Raw genomic sequence first — 18,253 nt, forward strand, 5'->3', positions numbered from 1 at the left:
CGCGAGGTGGAGGTCCACCTGGGGAAGCTCATGGGTTACCATGTGTGGGAACCATTGTCATGAGGCTATAACATACGGAACAGCCCACGGTGGGGGTGTTACTGCGTCCGATAGCACAGGTCCGGTTAGAACTATCTGTGATAGGTCATAAGGTTTCCCGGCCTAAGGGGAAAGGCTGCTCTGCCCAGCCAACCCCCAGGAGGTGCTTGCTTAGTGATGGATGGAATGCCTGTTCTTAACCAGTGTCTGGGTAAGAAGGAAGGTTGGTGAGGTACCAATTTTCTTAGCCATGTGTTTGGGTAAGAAGAAAAGGGTAGATAGCACACTGACCCAACCTCTTGGAGGGTGGGGAGGTGCTTTCGCAGGCATACGCCCCCCCGGATGCCAGTCCTACATGCCGCCACGCAGGACGTGGGCTGACACCGGGTTTACGCAAAGGTTGTTAACCCTTGCGAAGGTGTTTGGGCGTAGCCCAACCCGTAGCTCTACAGATGTCTGCTAGAGAGGTGCTTCTGCCAGTGCCCAGGAGGTGGCTAAACTCCAGTGGAGTGAGCCCTCACTGCCAATGGGCATGGGAGATTCTGAGATCGAAATGCCGTCGTAACGGCATTCACGACGCAGTGCGCCAGACTCTGCTTGGAGATAGCCTTCCCCTTCTGCTGTCCTCCAACACAAACTAGGAGCTGGTCAGAGCTACTGAAGCTCTGCGTGCGGTCCAGGATACAACACGGATGGGGTTGGGTCTTCCTCCCCAGTGGGGAGCGCCTGCAAGTCCACCACTTGGTCCTCGAAGGGAGAAGTGGGAACTTTGGGCACGTATCCGGGCCTGGGTCTCAAGATAACGTGAGAATTACCGGGGCCGAATTTAAGGCAATACGGGGACACAGAGAATGCTTGGAGGTCCTCTACCCTCTTGACGGAAGCGAGCCCCAACAGGAGGGCTGTCTTACTCAGGTGAGGAAGATCGGAACCTCTGAGGGGCTCTCAAGAGGGTATGGAGCGGAGATGAGGCGGATTCCGCCCTCTCGCGCCCGTTAGGAACCTGGTGATCAGGTCGAGTTGCCCTAGAAACTTTCCATCAACTGAGTCGTGATGAGTGGCGATAGCGACTACATACACTTCAGTTTGGAGGGGAGATGTTAGTCTCCAGTCTCGTGAGAAGGGGAACACAATCCTGATCAAGCACCTCAGTGGGTCTTTTCTCGTTGAGAGAGAGAGACACCAGGACGAGAAGAGGCGCCGTCTAGAGGCGTGTGACCGCCTAGTAGATGGGGCCCTAGCCTGGGTGATGGTCTCAGCCATAGAGGGGGAGTAGCCATCTCAGGATTTTCTCGTCCTGTCTAGAGACCAGACATGGGTGTTCCAGAGGTCTGATCTGGGATGCCAGAACGTGTCCTTCCCCTGAGAGAGCAGGTCCTCTGTCAGGGGAATGGTTCAGGGGGAGTCGCTGTTCAGAGCATCAACTCTGAAGCCAAGTGCGGTTAGACAAGTGTGGTGTAACCAATACACTTGGTGCTCCTCTTCCCTGACCTTGCACAGTGTTTGTGCAAGGAGGCTCCTGGGGGGGGGAAGGTGTGCTTCCGCCCGTCCCGTGGTCAGCTGTGCGCCAGGGCATCCGTGCCGAGGGGGCCTCGGTCAGGGAGTACCAAAGCAGACAATGGGTGGTGTCATGGGAGGCAAAGAGGTCTATCTGTGCCTGTCCGAACAACACCCAAAATGAGCTGGACCGGGGGTGGAGTCGCCACTCTCCGCAAGGCGTATACTGACGAGAGAGCGTGTCGGCTGTCTGGTTCAGTCTGCCTGGGATGTGTGTGGCCCGCCGGGAGCGGATCACCTGCTAACTCCACAGGAGGAGGCGTCGGGCAAGTTGTGTTAGTTACCGTGAGCGTACACCACTCTAGGCAATTGCACAGCGCAGACGGGGGCCCGTCCAGCGCCCCGTCTGCGTGCCCGTTGCACACTGCACCCCACCCCTGCAGCGAGGCGACCGTCGTCACCACGACGTGCCTCGTGACATGCCCGAGGGGAACCCCCGCCCGGAGGAAGGTCATGGAAGACCAAGGGGTTAGGGTGCGTCGGCAGCAGGGCGTCATCACCATGCGCCTGCTGCCGGTGTGCCACGCTGTCCTCGGAACTTGACTCTGTGGCCAGTGTTGAAGCGGTCTCATGTGCATCAGCCCGAGGGGTCTTACCCCCGCGGAGGATGCCATGTGTCCCAGGAGCCTCCAGTTCCAACACTGACTGGGCACGTGCTGCGGACAGCTGTGCCGTCATGGTGACAGAGTTTGGTTCCATACCGAGAAAGAGGATGCTCTGCACTGGGGAGAGTTTGCTCTTTTCTCGGTTGACCTGAAATCCCAATCGATCTAGATGCCGGAGCACCAGGTCCCTCTGTGTACAGAACAGATCTCACGAGTGTTTGCCAGTCGGCGAGATAGTTCAGGGACAGACCGAAAGGGAGGACTCTGATATGCCCACCCCTCGAACTCGAACCATGGGAACGGGGCAGTGTCGAGGGGATCGAGACATTAGAGTAAGCGTCCTTCAGGTCGATTGCCACAAACCAATACTGACACCTGATAGATGTCAGGATGCGTCTCTGCGTGAGCATCTGAACAGCAACTCGTGAAGGTGCTTGTTCAGGGTACACAGACCTATGGCAACCCGCCGTCTTTCTTGGGAATGATGAAGTGCAGGTTGTGACCCACTGAACGTCTTGATTTTGGACGAACTCAATGCCTGTTTTGCCAGAAGTCTCTGGGAAACTGGATCGAGTAACCAAGACGGACCACCCGCATTAGCCAGCGAGACAGTGTGGGCAGCTCTTGAGCTCCCAGGGACTGTACAGGGTGACCAAGGGGGCAGTCTGCTTCATCATTTCCACGGGGGGTGGTTCGTCGGCTGGCGGAGCTAACCATCTGTCGCTGGGGGTCCCCGGAGGGAAGGATGGCTCCGCCTTTTTACCTGCCTGGCGGGACAATGGCACGCACTGTCGGTTTGAGAGTGGTGACAACTGTCGTATGTGTACGACCTCACGCCTCGCCAGGGCATGAGGTCGGTTCGCCGAGCACAGTCCAGTGGAGTGTGGGATCGGCTGCAAGTACACCCGGGGAGACCGAAAAACTCTGTGAGTAAGTGGGCGCCAGGCCCTGAAAAGGGCCCGGCTTTGGTGACGAGGCAGGAGTCGTCACATACCGACCGATCAGAGCCGTGGCTGTGATGGTTCGGTCCCGATGTTGTTCTCCCTGGAGTCTTCCCGTCAGGGTCCCTTCTCGTGAGAAGTTTGCTGACGGGGTGGAGGTTTCCCCCTCGACCTCTGCTTCCGGGGTGCCGCCTGTGGGGGCACAGGAACCGGAATCGATGTCGAAGGGGTCCTGGGTTGCAGGGAAGCAGACATCACGCGGGATCTCGGAGGCCTTCAGGCGGCCGAGTCGCGGTGAGAAAAATGTGGTTAATTGCCACTGTCTGCTTCACCGTCAAAAACTGCTGAGCGCAGTCCTCGACAGTCTTTACCAACAACCCACCCTGCGAGATGAGTGCATCAAGAAAGCGGACTTCCTTGGTATCACTCTTCTGCACAAGGTATAGCCGGGGGTGTCTCTCCTGGACCACTACCGTGGACATCGTCCGACCCAGGGCCCGTGCCGCCGCCTTAGTCGCCCGTAGAGCGCTGTCAGCGGCGGCACGGAGATCCTGCATTATACCCAGGTCGGCCTTACCCTCGCGGGGCTCTCTCAACGCCTTGGCCTGGCGGACCTGCAGGATGACCATGGCGAAGAGAGAGGGGGCAGCCTGGTCCGCGGCATCGCAAGCCCTCGACACCAGTGATGCCGAAGTCTTACGTGCCTTGGACCGTAGGCGTGGCCGATTCCCCCCAGGTGGTAGCCGTCCGCGGCACAGGTGCACCGCGGGCGGACGTTCCACCTGGGGGATCTCGACGCAGTCCTTGGCTGCCCCACCATCGAGGGAAGTAAGGGAGGTGGAGCTGGTTTTCACTGGAGCGGTCCGAGATTGGAGCGCTCCAAGTTTTACACAGCTCCTCATGCACCTCCGGAACCCCGGGTTAGCATGAATGACATTTCTGCTTCCTCCTAACTCGACCGGTGGGGGTGGAGCTCGGATTCGTCAGAGTCGGATGTCAGTCTCCCTCCGATGCTGCGAGCGACATCTCATCTACGTCACACATCGTTCCCGATGTGTGTGCGTGAGAATCCGGACGGTATGCCACCGCCGTTTGGGGAACGTTCAGAAGAGCGAATCGGGGTGCGATCGGCCCGTGAGCACTTAGCTGGCGGGTTTACGTTCGCAGAGTTCCCCATATCACTAACGCTGCTAACGTGGGTGGTCATCGGGGCCGTAGCCACAGATGTCACCGCCCGGGTAGCAGACGAAATGGTGGCTGGTTCCCGTAGGAAGACAGCCACCCGTGACCGCAACTTCTGAATGACAATCTGCCCGCAGTGCGCGCAGATGTGTCAACGAACGCTGCTTCAGTGTGCTGGACGCCCACACACCTAATGCAGCGATCGTGTCAGTCCCCTGCCGCACCCAAGAGAACAGCGGGACATGTCGTTCTCGATGTGTGTGCGTGAGAATCCGGACGGTATGCCACCGCCGGTTGGGGAACGTTCAGAAAAGCGAATCGGGGTGCGATCGGCCCGTGAGCACTTAGCTGGCGGGTTTACGTTCGCAGAGTTCCCCATGTCACTAACGCTGCTAACGTGGGTGGTCATCAGGGCCGTAGCCACAGATGTCACAGCCCTGGTAGCAGACGAAATGGTGGCTGGTTCCCGTAGGAAGACAGCCACCCGTGACCGCAACTTCTGAATGACAATCTACCCGCAGTGCGGGCAGATGTGTCAACGAACGCTGCTTCAGTGTGCTGGACGCCCACACACCTAATGCAGCGATCGTATCCATTCCTTTCCGCACCAAAGAGAACAGCCGCGCTGGAGAATGCTCAGTCAGTCCTGAAAAGGACTTTTAGATAAATCTCACACCCTCGGAACTGCCGAGACGCCCAGGGGAAGGTCGCTGCAGGTAGGGACGATCCGCTGCTTCACGTCGTAGATCCGGCAGTAGAAGAAGACGAAGAATTCATTGAATTCGTTCAGTTCGTAGTCATGAGCGAAGGCTCTGAAGAACAAAAGGTAAATGAATGCTGCACGCCGGCTTCCTTTTATACCGGATATCCGGGGGCGGAGCCCGGCATGCAAATTTCATTCGCCAAATTTCATTGGCCTTTTCTATAGTAGTCGGAGTTGATTGGTTCTCAAGGGCGAACCCCATCTGTCGTTCTCGACACAACGTCGAGAGACCGACAGAAAGGGAACTCCACGGTTAAGCAGTCTCTCAGTGAGGGAGATTTGGGGGCCGCATAGACCCAGTAGTGAATGTGTTTGTCTGTTTGCCAGAAACCCACATATTGGGACCACATTGAAATTGTATTCATTTAAACTTAAATATAAATAAAGTTTTACGATTTTTTAAATAATACAGAACTGTTTGCAGATCATTAGTCAAATTAGCAAATGTGTAAACTTATTTGTATAAAAAGGTCAGATTTCATTGCTTCCAAAGATTCTAATTAAAACATTCACAGATAATGCTGAGCCAAATGAGAAATGTTATTGAGCAACATTCCAATTAACCAATCAAATTTGAGTTTACAGTTACAATGATATTTACACTAACAGCCAGAATTATGTGCGTTTACACCATTGTTATTGACTCTTCATTTACCTATGATGTTAGGGAGTATTTTTTATGGTTTGTGTTTGGTGTGTCGATAGGGTCTTTCTACAAAAATGTTGTTTCAGGGTCAATAAAAGTATCTCTCATTTGACAAAATCAGTTTGACTGATCATGACATATCGCAATACAGAAACATTAAGATATATATCATAGAGCTATTAAGATATATTCCGTAATGCTATGGCAATATATCTTTTTATATTTTTATGTAAAATTCACTAAAACAATTCTGTGAGAGACCTCTCCAGTTTTTATAAGTTTACATAAAGATGGTTTAATGTTATCAATTCTATACCATTCTTTAAATGTTTTGTGGAAAATCTGTTTCTTGTGATGCATTCGCAATTGTACACCTGGTATTGTGTATCGTATCGAATTGTTGCTGAATGTATAGTTACACCCCTAGTCATGCAAATTGTTTATAAAATGATTGCATTTTAATTATTATTGTCATGACTTTCGCTTCACGCCATATACAGATACAAATCATAATTTCTGATCTCATTGATATACACAATGAACCATACGACTCGGCCCTGATGCGTTCAAATAATTTAATCACTAGTTTTGGACACGGGCCATTTCACCATGATTAAAGGCAAAATTAACCATAAATAAAAACAAAAGTAGTGTGAACCTTTTGTTTGACAATTCATTTGTATTCCATGGTAGAAACTAAAAATTAACAGAATTGCATTTTTGTAAATTAGTCATTCACTGTATGTCCATTCCAAAAAATAACCCCAAAACATGGAAAATCAAAAACAGTCCACACTTTCTGGCTGGGCCTGTATATGCCTTCTGATCATCTTGTATGCACGCAGTGCACCAGAGAAGAGGAGGGGGAAAGGGTGGTGCGCTTCAAAGAATGATTACACCCTGTATGTTACTTATGCAAGCTCTTGGTTGTCTTGTCTGCACACACAGGTTTTAAAGACATACTCACCAGCATACCCATCACTGGGATACTAATGTTCTAACCAATAGCCAAGAGAGGACAGCAGAGCCAAACTTATGAAGGGGAACTCTATGATAGTGTAAACGTGTTTGTAAAAGATTGTGCATATCCAAGTGTGTGTTCGCATGTGTGTTAGGGTATAGCGAGGCCAAAGCTTTGTAGGAGTTAGAGGCATCTGTGGGTTTCCATGGCAACTATGGGCTAATGCAGTGGTCTGGATCATTGAGAGATACAGTTTATGCTACACGCATGCATGCATCACCATCTGTGAGATCGCACGGTCTTCATACTGTATACCTCACCTTGTGTGTCCAAAGATTTTAGTCTTTCTGTGCCTGTCAGATTCGTGTTATATCACTTACTTGTGTGACACAGTTCTCATTAGTGAAGGTAAGAGTGTAATGCTAAATTAAAACAAGATCAAATCTTTGAATTAAGGTAAAAATGTGCCGACATGTTTAAATGCATCATCTTGCGGCTATCTGCTTAGTCTGTCTCCAAAGTAATGCCTACAGTACTCTTCTGCCCACACCGGCACTTTGAAGACTAATGTTTTTCGTCTGTCTGTGTCTGCAGGCTTCCTCACCAATGCCCACATCTTACACCCTTTGAATCCTAACGCATCAACGCGCCCGTTCTACAAAATATACCGCTCGATCTTCTCCATTTTCGTCATCTCCCGCTCTCATTCCTTGTGTCCTGATGGATTGGAAGCGTCCAGATCCGTTGTTCTGTTGACCCTCGGGGTGAAGGGGTAGAGACTGGATTTCTCAAAATAGTGTCCGGCCGCTGTTGCTCAACTTCGTTCCACCGATGGAGAGTTAGAAAAAGCACGTGCCACTACTGGGGTGGGAGAGGAGTGGAGGAGACTAGCCAAAACCAAAAACCCATTTAACAAACCGTTGAGACTGCATCGTGGAGATCTGAAGATCTGGAAGAGGGAGAGCTGTATAAACGCGGATCGATTTATTTAAGTATTGTGGACCAAACGCCTTAAAGACCCAAGATGTCTACTACAGCAACCATGGGTGAGATGGCTAACAGCGCAGTGGAGTTTTACCCCAAACGACGCGCAGGCAGTGCAGAGGCCAACCATGCTGGTGACTTCGGGGTGACGTTGGATGAGCTCCGGAACCTCATGGAGCTACGAGGACCAGAGGCCTTGCAGAAAATAGAGGAGAGCTTTGGAGATGTAGAAGGCCTTTGCCATAGACTCAAGTCTTCCACCAATGAAGGTAAGAAAAAAATTCTGCCATCTCTTTATGTAATTTGCATTTCATATTATATTCACCCCAAAATGAAAATTCTGTGAGCATTTATTCATCCTCTAGTCATTTCATACCTGTATGACTTTCTTCCGCAGAACACAAAAGAAGATATTTTGAAGAACTTTGGTAACCAAACCACGCCGCTACCCATTCACATGTATTGGACCCAAACCCAATGCAGGTGGATGGGGACCGCAGTGGTTCAGTTACCAACATACTTTAGAAAAAGAAAGTCATACAGGTTTTAAATGACAAGAGGGTGTGTAAATTATGGCAGGGTTTACATTTTTAGGTTGATTCTCTGTTTAATTTCTAATGGATCAATATCTCACGTAACCCCCAAACATCATCTTTTTTAGTCTCTCTCTCTCTCTCTCTCTCTCTCTCTCTCTCTCTCTCTCTCTCTTTCTCTCTCTCACTCTCACTCTCTCTTCTCCTCACACTACTTGTCCCCCACCTCTTTCTCTTTCTCTATCTCACTCGGCCAACTTCCCACTCTGGGTGCACGCGTCGTGTTGGGTTGCTAGGCGACGGCGCTGTCGGTGCTGAGGTGGGTGTAGAGAGAGGGGTTACTGGGTAAACAGTGTTGGAGAGACTCACTCACTAGAATCAGGGACTTTAAAGGTCCCCGTGGTCTGCATCCACCACAAATCTTGGCATATCTACCCATTCTCTTCGTGGACGTAATTGAATGCGTAGCTGTAATGACACAATGATGACTCTAGATTTCAATTCAGATAGTGGCGGAGATGAGGCTCAGTCCATAATGCTCAAATTGAATTGTGTTGATTTTGAGTAGTTTTGGATGTGGAGTCTAATGCAGTCAAGGAAAGTACTCAAATGCAGACGTGAATGGTGCATTGATGCTGTTGTACCAAAATAAACAGGCTTCGCTGTACAAATCTTTATTTACAAGTAACCTTCAAAATATATCATTAACAAGTTAAAGGTCCAGTGCATGAATTTTTGCGGCATCTAGTGGTGAGGTTGTGAATTGCACCCAAGGGCTTACTCACCCATCCCTTTCGAAGCACTAAAGTGGCTGACAGAGGACTAAGATGTTGTCACGTTTCCGCTTCTTTGCTGAAGGAGATAATGTATTGTAAGGTCTTTTTCACCTCTGAAGACAAAAATTACACATCAGGTGTAGATTGGATTTTTTTCTCAGTTATGACAGTAGTAAATGACAGTAAATTTCAGAATGCAGTGGTCGTCATATCAAGCCTGCCAAGCCAGGAGTGTTTAAACACTTGTGGAGAGTTTGTTTCAGGTCTAAAATGAAACTAGAAAGTGGCATATAAGTGGACATGGATGGATGCAAGCTTTCAACAGCTACTCAAAATATTATTTTCATTTTAGAATGCCCTGTTTAGTAGTTCTGTTTCATTTTTAGAAAGCAGATTAGTTTGTGTTTCACAGATGTGCTTTGCGACCTTTGTTTGATAATGTAACTAAAGCTAGTTTCTCATTGCGCTGCCTGATGCGGTGGTGGCATCCCATCTGACGCAACCCAACATTAACTCAATCCGAATCGGTACAATCACAGATGTCTAGAACATCCACTGTACTTACCGTGTCGGTTATATCACTTTTATTTCATTTCAAAATTTTATAATTGTATCACATTTTTTATCATATACAGTAATTCTGTGGAAAGCTAATGCCACCTGAAAGCTGCTTATTGTATGAGGCTAAAGGGATGGTTCATCAAAAAAATGAAAATTCTGTCATCATTTACTCACCTTCTTGTGATTTTAAACCTGTATGACTTTCTTTCCCCTGAAGAATACAAAATAAGTTATTTTGAAGAACGTTGGTTACCGAACCACAACGATACCTATTGATGTGCATTAGTTTGTGTCCATACAATAGATGTTAATGGACACCACCGTTGTTCGGTTGCCAACATTCTTCAAAATATTTTCTTTTGTGTTCTGAAGAAGAAATGAAGTCAAACAGGGTTAAAAAGACATGAGGGTGAGTAAATGATGACAGAATCGCAAACTTTCCATTTAAATGTTTCAATCAAATATCATCTGTAAAGCTCTTACAAGAATTACAACTAAAACAACTGATTAAAATAGCAATTTGAAACCTTTAACCCTCCACCAGTGTCACGATTCGGAAAACATGAAAGCTTTCTTATTGCCTTTATGCATGGAGATAATAGCTAACATCTGTCATCAGGAACAACGCCGCTGACAGGTGATTAAACCTGATGCTCCTGATGCTAATACTCTTACAATAAGTTTTCCTCCAAGCGCAAGTAGAAACCGAACTAATTTTGTTACATGGTCATGACAAAGCAGACACGAGGGAGAGGAGACCAGAGGGGGTGGAGAAGAGAAAGTGACAGTGAATAAGGCTGACACTGTGAAGATGAGGCCATGAAAATGGAGTTCTATTAGTGCATCTTATTCTTCAGCATGCGGACCAAACATTTCTCTCAGCGCTGCTGCTACAAACACTATTTTCAGAGTAGGGCGTGGATGTATCAATCTATCAGGCTGAACATACACAGATACCTGCTGCAGGACATCTCAAAGCAGTGGGGGTGGAGAGAGGGAGAATGAGAGAGAGAGGCTAGAAAAGAATGGGGAGAGAGAGTGGGAATTGTAGTGCAGCTTGCCGCATTGTCAAGGACACACCAAGGGGAGATGAAGACTGAGGGGGGGGGTGTTTGAAAAGCAAGAGAGTCTTTTAAGAGAGATGATGCGTATTGCTAGTCAGCAGTTTTACTTAACCCCTTCCTCAGGTGGCATGACCTTTTTACTTGTAGTACCTGTCATGTATTATGTTCATACAAGAAATTGAATTTTACCGTAGATTTTTTTCAAAGCAAAGTTTTAACAAATTTATGTTGAATTAACATAAGGGATACCGCATGACTGCAGTCTTATTGCATGTTTGATTCAGTGACTGCTGTTGAGTGATATTGAAAGCAAAACTGGTTATTTTGCATTTTTTATCCAACATCCTTAAAGGGATAGTTTACCAAAAAATAAATCCACCCTCATGCCGTTTAAAATGTGACTCTTTCTTCTGTGTATTCCAAAAGAAGATATTTTGATTAATGTCTCAGTGGTTTCGTGTTAATACAATGGAAGTCAATGTTGTTTGGTTACCAACGTTCTTCAAAATATCTTCTTTTGTGTTCTGCAGAAGAAAGAAAGTCATACAGGTTTGAAATGACTTGAGGGTGAATAAGTTATAAGTGAATAAATTGTAATAAGTGAATAAGAAAATGTTCTTTTTGAGGTAATCTATCACTTTAGCCTTAATCATATTTATCAAGAAAGCGAACAAACAAAAGGTATTTCCCTCACTGTTTCTTATTATTCACACTGGTCATTGAAGACAAAGAGCAGTGCATCATGGGATAAAGTCCTGCTTGCTTTCGGTCATATTTCCTCTCTCTCCCTTGTTCAGTTTCATTCACATATCCACTTCTCATCTAGAGTGTTGTATAATCGTGCACTCAGTAATGGTAATAGTAAGGTTTAGTTTTGCGTGCGGGGGTTAGGGAGTGAGTGTGTTCTGCGTAAGACCCTCAGGTGCCGGTCTGATGCTCTGACTCATTCAAGTCATACATGGCAGTCTATACATTCTTCCATGTCCACTTAAAGTATTTTCCGGTTGGTTTTTCATGTCCTTATTTGTCCCTGATGCACACTAACACGCGGGTTGACGTCAATAGTGCCTTATTCAGCTGAGCTGTAGCGCTGGGTCTCACTCGGAGTGACTCTTCAGACTTCAACACTGACTAGAAACATCATGAATTTTCTCTCGGGCTCTGAAAGAACTAGCTGGCTGCAAAAGCAGACCAATGAAAAATCTATTATGAGGCTCGCGCGGACAGCTCTGAATCAATGACATCATCTGTAGCTGGGCGAAAAGGTGCCTGAAGACAGGAAGTTGAAGAATGGCACCATTTGTGCTTGATGTCTTCATCGCCATGGAAACTGCACAAATCTATGAAAGAGTGGAAGAGAGAGTTAGAGAAAGACTCAACATTGAAAGACGTAGATGACTGTGGTGGGAGGGCGCTCATTAAAGCCAGTGTGTGTCATCGTGTCTTTATATCTTCATATCGGTTTCTTTTTGACCTCCCTGGCTTGCCTCGCTCTCTTATTTCATGTAGGAGGTCTTTGAAACAAGCAGAAACATGCAATTAATTATTTATGTTCTGTAAGTCAGATTTATGCCTCATATTACTTTGGACCCGTCTGCTTTAACTGAACTAAGCATTCAAAAAATATCATATAAGCAAAGATACTGTTGTGATTTATATTTAACTGACAGTCTTTACATTTGTTTAATATAAAAACAAGTTTATATTCAATAACTTCCATGCATAAATTAAGCCAGTTAATTTTAGATTGATCAGTGAAAACAGTTTTGTGTGTCACCAAGCAACAAACTGGAGTAAAGTGGGTCGACAAGAAAACAAATGCAACGTAGTCTTGTTCAGAAGAGTAAAATGGAGTAATACAGTGAAATGTTTCAGTGCTGTTATGCTAAATCTGCGGATTAGATTCTAGCTAACTGTTGTGTAATTACAGTAGTTTATTATTGCCAGTTGTCTATGGTGTAAAATGTGTTGTGTTCGTTTTCTTGTCGTGATCCTTGCTGTTGTTTTGAATATGTTTAGAATTGTAAGATTAATAAAATCTATTAAATTTATTAAGATATTGGGTGTTAATAAGAGGAAGGAGTGACTATTCAATGTTTCATTTTGTTCCATAGAGTATTTAAAGCTTACATGTGTGTGACATTGTGTGTTTTTTAGTGTTTTGATAGGAATCTATGAGCATCTCTTGCCAAAATACATTAGAGATGTATTTTAAAATCCGGATTACTTCATAAGCATTAACAATGTTTCACCTTAAATAGTTTTCAAAATACACCAAAGCGTGTTTCAGTTTTAAAAATGTGTTTAAGCAGGTACTTTAGAAAGTTTTGAGTGCAAAGAGGTCTCCGCAGAAGGACGCAATTTAAAATCTGCCAACTTCTGCAAACAGTTTCTTCAAAGGCAGTGTACAGTGAATAATCTCAATTTAATTTGTTGTTTGTTAAAACCCTTCATGTTATATTATGTTGAAACAAATATTTAAATACATTGGGCAAAAAGACAACTTTGAAAAATCTATCCAAATGTATTATTAAAAATGTTTTAAAGATTTAGTATTTATGTTGCAATTAGAAACTGAAGTTCAGTGTTGGAAAGAATTTAAGGAGGCTTGGCACGTAAATAATATAAAAGTCACTTTAAGGGCTAGGTCCCTAGGAGAAAAGCTATCAACAGATTTTTCACGTGAAATTTATGAATTTCAATACGGTAAGTAACTGTCAAATTACAGAAAAAGACTACAAATTTACAAGAAAAAACATGAAAAAGTAATTATTTTATTTGATTATTTTTAAATATATTTACGGAATTTTACTATCGTTGCAGCTACCAGAATTTCAGTGTTTACAAGATTTTCTACAGTGTACTTTGCCTTTTTGCTGAATAATTTTGTCCAATAAATTGAATTACCGTAAAAGTTTAGCGTTTAAATGACTTATGGGCCCCATTGTACTTTGCCTGTTAAAAATTGTATTAAGTTAATTAGCTAATTTTGAATGCCCGTCCATAAAGAATGTGTAGTTACAGTACGGCGTCTAACCCTTTGATGTCCATTTCAGGTTTGTCAGATAACCCAGCAGATCTGGAAAAGCGCAGACAGACATTTGGACAAAACTTCATACCACCGAAAAAGGCCAAAACCTTCCTTCAACTGGTATGGGAGGCATTACAAGACGTTACTCTCATCATTCTGGAGATTGCAGCCATCATCTCTCTCGGCCTGTCCTTCTATCAGCCACCCGGACACGACGGAGAGGGTAAGACGAGAGAGAGCTGTAGCAAAGAGGAAGAAATGAACTTTAACAACGTTACAGTGAGAAAATCGAGGAAGGGATTTAAAGGGATGGTGGAGGGAATAATGGTTGAAGAGTGGGAGGGCGGAGAGAGAGAACTGAATCAAGGGAGTGTGGGAGTGAAAGGTGAGAATGAAGGTGAGAAAATGGAGTGAGAAAAGAGGATGTCAAGCAGGAATGCAGGATAAGAGAAAAATTGGGGAGGAGTCTATTAGCGGTGAATTAAACAGAACAATTCTCTGAGTAGATTTAAATATATTTAAAGTGCTCAAAATGTTTTGTGTTTTTATTGTCATTATGTTAAAAAAACAATGTCTAGCCAGTCTTTATCCAATCAATAAAGTATTCCAGAGAGCTGTGTAATAATGACCTTTAACCCCACAGCCTGTGGAAACGTGTCGGGAGGAATCGAAGAAGAGGGGGAGGCGGAGGCCGGGTGGATCGAAGGAGCGGCCATCCTGCTGTCTGTCATATGTGTAGTGTTGGTGACCGCTTTCAATGACTGGAGTAAAGAGAAACAGTTCCGGGGGTTACAGAGCCGCATCGAGCTGGAACAGCGCTTCGCCGTAGTGCGCAATGGCAATGTCATCCAGATCCCCGTCGCTGAGATGGTGGTTGGGGACATGGCCCAAGTCAAATACGGTCAGTTCCTGTCGAGTTCCAATTTCATTTCAGAGAATCAAATGAATGCTGAGATTAGGCTCAACTCATCTAAAATGAGCAAATTGTGGATTAAAACAGGGATATTTTTGGATTATTGGTCACATTTGCCGAAATCAGGATCCAGACTCATTTGTTGATCATTTAGGCTTTGTATTATTGTTGCATTATTGGTAGAATAGAGTGAATGCTTTTTGGGATATTAATGATGCCTTATGAGATCATTCTGTTTGTGAGCTTGTCCAAATTTATATTTGTTCTCAGGTGACCTTCTACCAGCCGACGGGGTCCTGATTCAGGCAAATGACCTGAAGATAGACGAAAGCTCCTTGACCGGTGAATCAGACCAAGTTACAAAGTCAGCCGACAAGGACCCCATGCTTCTCTCTGGTAAGTGTGCATGGGAACTTTAGTGCACATACTTGAAAACTAAATTTGCAGCATCTTCCACAAACACTACAAACAATTGTAATTTTGTACCTCATTTTGTAGATGGGAAATAAAAAAATATGAAATGAAATAAAAAGGATTGAAAGGTTAAATAAAAGTTTTGAATGCATACAGAATGGATAGAAATACCGTTCATGTGTCGTTTGGTGTGAGACAAACATTTTTAAAAATATACTTACAGTATAAACTATCATAAAACAGATTTGTCTTTATTGTTTTTTTTCTTCATTTTGCTGTCACAGTAGGAAAATTTACAGTTTATTTGTCAACTACCCACACAAATAAACAATATCTTAGAGGATTCAGTAGATTTCTGAATCTCTTTTTGTTTATCTCATTTAAAAAAAGCTAGCGGTGTAAAAGTTATTCACCTTTATAGGTTCATTTTATAAAATCTCCCTTCTAGATTCTAGATCTTTATTGTGATCTGTACTTTGGTACAATACAATTTTATTTTGCCCATTCTTTTTAAGAAAGACAGGGTATAAGGTAATGAAGACATGTAAATAAACAATAAACAGTAAGAATAAGAAAAAAACTGTTATTATTTAAAACACTAACAAATAACTAACAGCTTTCCTGTAGCTCTGTGGCAAGAGCATTGCATTAACTACGCAAGGTTGTGGGTTCGATCCCAGGGGATTGCAAATGCCTATGTAAAATGTATAGGATAATGTAATGTAAGTCGCTTTGCATAAAAGCGTCTGCCAAATGCCTAAAAAAATAAAATCAACATATAAAGCGTGTGCTCTCGAGAGGAGCAAACAGAGACATCTTCCATGGGCGATGCCATTGTAAAGTTGGAAAGAGTTTCCTTTGTTGACAGAAATCAAGCCAAGTTGAATTGCTTTCCCACTGTCAATTACTTTGTACGAACATGAGGTGTCCTGACAGTTTGAGGGGTATGGTTTTAAAGTGCGATTGCTAAATGAAAGTTGGCGAATTGTTTTAAATCACCAACAAAAAAAAAGTGTTGAGGATTATGTACTGAATGCAATCAAAGTTGATAGGCTGACGGCCGCTGCTCTTCATTCTAGACAATGTTTTCAAAACCGTCAACCTTGTGACTGAAGATTTTGCATTCAGCCGTCAGTCAAATGCACATATCTCGCTCGGAGCAGACGCATTCTGTGTGTCAGAATAACTGAGATGCTGCAGTGGCATCCAGATGTTGTTAATTAGATCTGTGGATGTCTGTTTCCTGCTGTGAGCACTGGTGCATGCCCTCACCCTTCCTCTCTGCTATTCTTAGACACTTGGAATGATGACTCCATTCTCTTTATGAGACTGTCCTGCTCTACTGATGATATTATTGAATAATATCCCAATAATGCTGTTGTGAAGATGATGCATGGGGGCTACTGTTGTGTGTCGTTGTAAGTCATATGCTAATCGTGAACTGTAGCGGACCGGTTTGTCTGTGTTTGTGGATATTTATTGTTTGCCATAACTCATGTGCTCACGCTGTCTGTGTCTTTTGAATTTTTTATATTTTCTGATTTGGGGTTTAGAACGGATGAGGTTCAGTCAGCACGTTTATAAGTGTGTATTGCCTGAACAGTTAAATACAAAAAATATTTTTTTGATCAAAATATTTAAAGATCATTAAAAAAAGATAAATCAAATAAAAGTAATAAGTATTCTATGCATTTGTTTAAAGCATAAATGTTGAAGAAATTGTATTTGTAATGCATTCATGATTGATTTAATGGCGTTTAAATATTTGTATTAAAACCAAGATAAAAGTAGGTTATCGATAATGTTATTTTCTTTTGCTATGTCTAAATTCTATCTTTTTCATCTGTATCTCTCTGTCTTTCTCAGGTACCCATGTGATGGAGGGCTCAGGGAGGATGCTGGTAACAGCAGTTGGAGTCAACTCTCAGAGTGGCATCATATTCACTCTTTTGGGAGCTGGAGAAGGGGAGGAGGAGAAGAAAGAGAAGAAAGGTGAGTGAGCAAGAATGAAGAACATCAACAAGCAACCAACACACACACAAACACACACACACATACCACCATAGCAGAGTCTAGTGTAGGATGAGTCGTGAGAATACACTCACGCTGACACATTGGTAAAAAAGAGAGGGGGTGGGAGAACCTTACATAAGAGAAAGATGAGTTTGATATGAATGGAAGAGCCTGCGGGAATATTTATGAATGGTCAGACCAACGTACAGTAAGATACAAGCTTCATTCCTAGAAACTTTATGGACCGTGTCTAGGGTAATTAAACCTGCAGGGAGACGTCTGGAGAGAAAGGAATTGAGAAGGATTAGGAGTTATATTGGAGGAGGCTGATTAATTATTCAGAGAAAGGGAACGAAAGAGAGAAACAGAGAGAGAGTAAAGGTTGGATGTGGGTGGATGAAGGATGAAGTGGCGCCATGTTTTGTTACTGGCCGCTGAATCGCTTTGTATGTGTCATCATCAGCCACCGATGAGACTCGAACTGTCTCACAGTGAGGATTTCATCATTTCATGTCAATCAGATGTGGTTTGTTATAATTTGCGAAGCAAGTATTTGTAAAATTCCAATACATTAATATGTACTTTTATCAAATGCACTTGAGTAGTTGACAAATAAAAGGTCCATGAGTAGTTTTTCAGTATTTTTATCAAGACTTGAGGTGTAAATGTATATGAATATAATATGTTTATATTTTAAATTCTATCAGCTTTGCACTTCAATTAACATCTAATCTCACAAATTAATCTTTAAACAATTAATCATCTTTAATATTAAATAAATATTTTCTATCAAAGTCTTATCTATGTTTACATGTAGACTTAAAAATCTCTTTTGAATACTTGATTTAGTCACTGCATGCTATTTTTTTGTATAATAATACTAATGTTTAAGTGTCTCTCTAGCACTCCGCACTCTTTTTCTGTAATTTGTATTAGAAAAATGTAAAAAAGTTTGTTAAATGTTAAATAGCTGTCACACTGCTTTAAATTGTCAACTACTTACATGCAATCTCACAGTAACTTTTCACAAGGTGGTTAGTTTCGTACGAATTTGCATGATCTATTCAAACGTTTTAGTGAGATATGGTTTCAGTGAGTTTAGGTTTAGAAGTTGGGTTAGGAGAAGGGCTTCTATTTCTAATAATTGTACGATTTCATTCAACTCACATTGTACTTTACAAATTCATACGAATAAGCCACCTCGTAAAATAGATACGAATTCTTGTGAGTTCAGGTTGAACTTTTTTATTTCCCCTATAGTTAATATCAT

General features: G+C 43.8%; 1 protein-coding gene across 4 annotated transcripts in view; it reads left to right on the plus strand.

Moving 5' to 3' along the window:
* Positions 1–18,253, plus strand: part of atp2b3b (ATPase plasma membrane Ca2+ transporting 3b) — a 51,347-nt gene that overhangs the window by 6,334 nt on the left and 26,760 nt on the right. For all 4 annotated transcript variants that reach the window (XM_056732697.1, XM_056732698.1, XM_056732699.1 and 1 more), the window contains exons 2-6: positions 7,289–7,947; positions 13,669–13,866; positions 14,287–14,544; positions 14,827–14,952; positions 16,837–16,962. In XM_056732697.1, the coding sequence (XP_056588675.1) occupies positions 7,719–7,947; positions 13,669–13,866; positions 14,287–14,544; positions 14,827–14,952; positions 16,837–16,962 (937 nt within the window). In that variant the 5' untranslated portion in view covers positions 7,289–7,718. The remainder of the gene's footprint in view (positions 1–7,288; positions 7,948–13,668; positions 13,867–14,286; positions 14,545–14,826; positions 14,953–16,836; positions 16,963–18,253) is intronic.

This window comes from Triplophysa dalaica, chromosome 20 (assembly GCF_015846415.1).
Source record: "Triplophysa dalaica isolate WHDGS20190420 chromosome 20, ASM1584641v1, whole genome shotgun sequence".
Classification (NCBI taxonomy): Eukaryota; Metazoa; Chordata; class Actinopteri; order Cypriniformes; family Nemacheilidae; genus Triplophysa; species Triplophysa dalaica.